Genomic DNA, 4,216 nt, shown 5'->3' with positions numbered 1-4,216 from the left:
GTCATCATGAAGGAGGCTGTGGAGAAGCTGATACCCTGCTGGCACCTTTCACACAGGCACAGCAGCCCTCTTCTTTGGGTCTGCCAGGGCTCCCATGTCCTGCAGGCCCAGGGACCGGGCTCGCTCTTGCTGCACAGCTCCGGGCTGGGGAAAAGGGCTCCCATGTGCTGTGGGAGCGTTGAGCAGCGTGCGGCTGGACGCAACGGAAACCAGATCACTTTTGATGTAAGGATCAGGGAATGCCAACAGGGTGCTTCAGGATGCTCGCGGCCTCTGAGTCTGGCTGTAGACTCCTTAGGGCAGAGATCTGTCCCGTCTTGGGGAGGGAAAGGGACATCTATTGCACCACATGCAGTGAGAATCTACATTGTGGCTGTAGCTGCTGTAGCAGTAATGATAAATGAGGCGTCTTCCTTCTGAGGTTCGTTCTTTTCTTTCTGTATTGTCACATATGTGTGATATCTTAAGTGTAGGGAAAAAATTCTCCCATTCATGGGACAAATCAGGTCTTCAAGCAGGTAAACTGTAGTTTAGTCCAGTGGGTTTAGGTTAGATATTTATATTTGTTAGCTTTTATTTTTATTATAATAAAATGCTGGTGCCACTCTGGCTGACTAGGTGGCAGCAGAGCTCTTTTGTGGCACCTGCAAGTGGAGGACACAGATTTTCGCTGCCTGTGGTTAATGTCAAAAACCCCTTACCCTTCCATTCTGTGTGGTTTTGTTGCTGATGGACTAGAATAAATGAATAGTGGCCTCACTGCTGCCTTCGTCACATGCCCCAGACCATGGTTCCCAGGTTCTTCCAAGGAAGGAAGCTATAGTACTTTTCCATAACACAGGTGTATTAAAACAAGGCTCTTCTCACCCACACACTTCACTTCCAGCAGTTCTGAAGGGGATCGTGAGGTTGAATCTTTAGCTTCTTGGGACAGAGGAGTTTAATAAAAGCTCTTCTGAAGCTGTAGTGGCAGAGAGGGTACAGGACAGGGTTGACAGCCGAGTTGATCCACAGCAGCCAAAAGGAAGTCTCGTACCAGTAATCAGGGATGCAGTGGCCATGGCAGCCAGCGCGGATGATCATCAGGAGAGTGTATGGTGCCCAGCAAATGCCAAAAATGCCCACAATGATTGCCAGCGATTTGGCCACTTTCTTGTCTCTAGAGAGCCTGAAGCGTTGAGTCATGCTCTGGGACACTATCTTCATCCGTTTCTCTACGGACAGAGTGGATGCTGAATTTTTACAGCTCTTTTTGTTGCAACACTTAGGTTTTAAGGAGATCTCAGAGCTTGTTGACAGCAGGTCTTTGGTACCCAGGCTGGCAGTGGAGGCTGCTGCTTGAGCTTTGCTCTTAGAGAGGTCAAGGGTTTCAGCTGGCTCCTTCTGCTCCCACTTACAGCATTTCAAAGAAAGCTTTGCTTCTGGGCTCATTTCCATCTCTTCAGTGGAGGACTGGTTGTGCACTTTGTGGAAAACATCCAGGCGTATTTTGGTACGCTTCTGTATGTTCAGGTAAATGCTCAGGTTGAAAAACATTACACTGATAAAAGGGGTGAAAAACTCCAGCGTAGAGGCTGTCATGAGAAAATACCAGTTGTAGAAAAATTCAGCGTAGCATTCCCCAGTGGGTATGATACTCTGGCCTGATATATACTCCCAGCTGATAATGGCAGGTCCATAAAGCAGGAACGCAAATACCCATACCATCACCATCTTCAGCACCGCTCGCTTGGTGTTGCCTTGCTGGGCTCTGTAGGCGACCTGCAACAGGGAAACCTTTCCTTAAGTACGGCCACACACCCCGAAAGTTGAGGCTCTTCACAAACGAACTGTTAGTGTTCCTGGTAAAGTTGTTAAGCGATATCCCAGCAGTGTAACAAATTCATATGCCATAAGCAACAGGAGTGATTGCTAGATAAATCGCGCTCCTGCAGGGAAGACTTAGAACCCTCATTTTGCAGCTCCAAAACCAGATGTGGCTTCTGCTCAGTGGAAATGTACTGACTTGGATGGAGCCCGGCAGCCTGCTGCACCCCACCACTTGCCTGAGTTGTCCCCAGCTACTCTCTGCAGCTCCGGGGGAGAGGCATGCGTCCAACTCCTGGGCTAGGCAGGCATCTAGCTCTGCCTCTCTCTGAGCCCTCGTAGCTAATTCATGGCGTATTTGGAGTCAGGGGACAAGCAAGCAGGGATGGATCTGATCTGCCTGCGAGTTGCTCATTACCTCCTGCAAAAGAATGAGCATTTTCATCTCACCGCGTACCCAGAGACCTCATGGCAGTGCCCTGCCAAACTTGGTACTGCAATCTACTGCCTTTGGTAGCCAGGGAGAAGCTGGGAGTCCGACTGCAATCCGCTTGTTTGTCCGGGGGATAATAAGCCCCTGCAAGTTAGTAATAGGTCTGCTTACCTCGCTGACTCACTTGTACACTACTGTCCTGTCATCTGGGAAGGGAACACCTGCACAATGGGGTCTGAACCTTAAATGATTTAATTATGCCAGAAATACTAATCTGAAACCACAGCTGAATTATGTATTTGGATAATTATTGCTTTCCATCACCAGGCTGAAAGATTCATAATTTCTGGAGGATTCAAAGAGCTTTTAATTATTGCAGAGAATCCGGAGAATAAAGCAGGAGGAGAGTTATTCCCCTCTCAGCTGCCATGACAGGACTCACCGCTCTTGTCACCGAGAGGAATCTGTCATAGCTAATCAGCACGATGTTGAAGACCGAAGAGGTGCAGAGCAGGTAATCAACTACCAGCCAGAGTTTGCAGAGGCTTCTCCCGAAGATCCATCTCCCCGTCAGCACATAGGGCACGTACAAGGGAATGCAGAAGGCACCTGCAACCGGAGGGGTCCGTTGGCATTGCCGTGTCGGGCGGGGACCCCGGGGCTGCGGGAGGGTGTCGGGGGGCAGGAGCGGGGCACCGCCGGAGGGGACCCCGGGGGTGGCGGTGGGGGGGGGGGACTCCAGAGCCGCCGGGAGGAGGCGGCCCGGGCGCCCCTGCCCGCGCCGCCGAGGGCGCGCTGCCCGCTCCGCGCTGCCCGCCCCGCCGCGAAGTTGCTGCCGGGCCGGGCCGGGCCGGGCCGGGCCGGGCAGCGGCTCGGCGAGCGCGGAGCGGCGCGGGAGGCGGCACTTTACCTACTAGGAAATCCGAGATGGCCAGGTTGAGGAGGAAGAAGTTGTTCTGGGTGCGCAGGCTGGAGTCCGCCACGAAGGCCAGCATCACCAGCGCGTTGCCGGCCACGGTGACGGCGATCAGCAGGGCCATCAGCGCGCCCAGCGCCGCCGTGCCGGCCGCGGCGAAGCGCCCGGCGGCGGCGGAGCCGTTCAGCGCCCCGCCGCCCTCCATGGCCCGCGCCGCTCCGCGCCGCGCCGCGCCGCAGCCGCGGGGCTGCCGCCCCTCCCCGCCCCGCCTCCCCGCCCGCGGGGGCCGCAGCCCCGCGCTGCCCTGCGGCCGCTGGGACCGGCGCTCCAGCCCGCAGCATCCCTGCGTCCCCCCGGGCAACCCCGGATCCCCCCGAGCATCCCCGCATTACCCCAGAGCAGCCCCACATTCCCCTTCCCCTCTCGACCCGGGAGCATCCCCGCATTACCCCAGAGCAGCCCCACAGTCCGCTTCCCCTCGCGACCCGGGAGCATCCCCGCGTTACCCCAGAGCAGCCCCACATTCGCCTTCCCCTCTCGACCCGGGAGCATCCCCGCGTTACCCCAGAGCAGCCCCACATTCCCCTTCCCCTCTCGACCCGGGAGCATCCCGCATTACCCCAGAGCAGCCCCACATTCCCCTTCCCCTCTCGACCCGGGAGCATCCCGCATTACCCCAGAGCAGCCCCACATTCCCCTTCCCCTCTCGACCCGGGAGCATGCCCGCGTTACCCCAGAGCAGCCCCACATTCCCCCTTCCCCTCTCGACCTGGGAGCATCCCCGCATTACCCCAGAGCAGCCCCTCATTCCCCCTTCCCCCTCAACCCGGGAGCATCCTTGAATCCTCCCAGAGTATCCTCATGTTCCCCACAGGAATGCTTTGCGTCTCCCCAAAGCATCCCCCCATGATAAAGGCCATGGGGAGTGCTTATGGTTCCTGTCTCAATGGAGAGGAGTGGAGGTCAAGGCTTAACTTGTCTTTTAATCAGAGATCGGCCAGGAGTGCTCTCCAGGCAGGCGGAGGAAAGAGGGTGATGCCCTTGACTGTGCCCCTCACTGG

The 4,216-nt window shown here is 56.3% G+C and overlaps 1 protein-coding gene across 1 annotated transcript; it reads right to left on the bottom strand.

The window, feature by feature from the left end:
- Positions 1-664: 664 nt before the first annotated feature.
- On the bottom strand, positions 665-3,393 carry HRH3 (histamine receptor H3). The gene is made up of 3 exons (XM_072879199.1): positions 3,150-3,393; positions 2,682-2,848; positions 665-1,761 (listed from the first exon to the last, which is right to left on the bottom strand). The coding sequence occupies exons 1-3, from the start codon at positions 3,358-3,360 to the stop codon at positions 877-879; spliced, it is 1,263 nt and encodes a 420-aa protein (XP_072735300.1). The 5' UTR covers positions 3,361-3,393; the 3' UTR covers positions 665-876.
- Positions 3,394-4,216: the final 823 nt, after the last annotated feature.

The sequence above is a fragment of the Ciconia boyciana genome, chromosome 14 (assembly GCF_034638445.1).
Source record: "Ciconia boyciana chromosome 14, ASM3463844v1, whole genome shotgun sequence".
Lineage (NCBI taxonomy): Eukaryota > Metazoa > Chordata > Aves > Ciconiiformes > Ciconiidae > Ciconia > Ciconia boyciana.
Note: the sequence above shows the minus strand (reverse complement) of the source record. Positions and strands in the feature narration are given on the sequence as shown.

Coding starts and splice junctions, on each gene's coding strand:
- HRH3 (XM_072879199.1), bottom strand. CDS start 3,360: ATGGAGGGCGGCGGGGCGCTGAACGGCTCCGCCGCCGCCGGGCGCTTC. Junction 2,849..3,149: donor CATCTCGGATTTCCTAGTAG/GTAAAGTGCCGC, acceptor CTCCGGTTGCAG/GTGCCTTCTGCATTCCCTTG. Junction 1,762..2,681: donor TCCTCTCGGTGACAAGAGCG/GTGAGTCCTGTC, acceptor TCCCTGTTGCAG/GTCGCCTACAGAGCCCAGCA.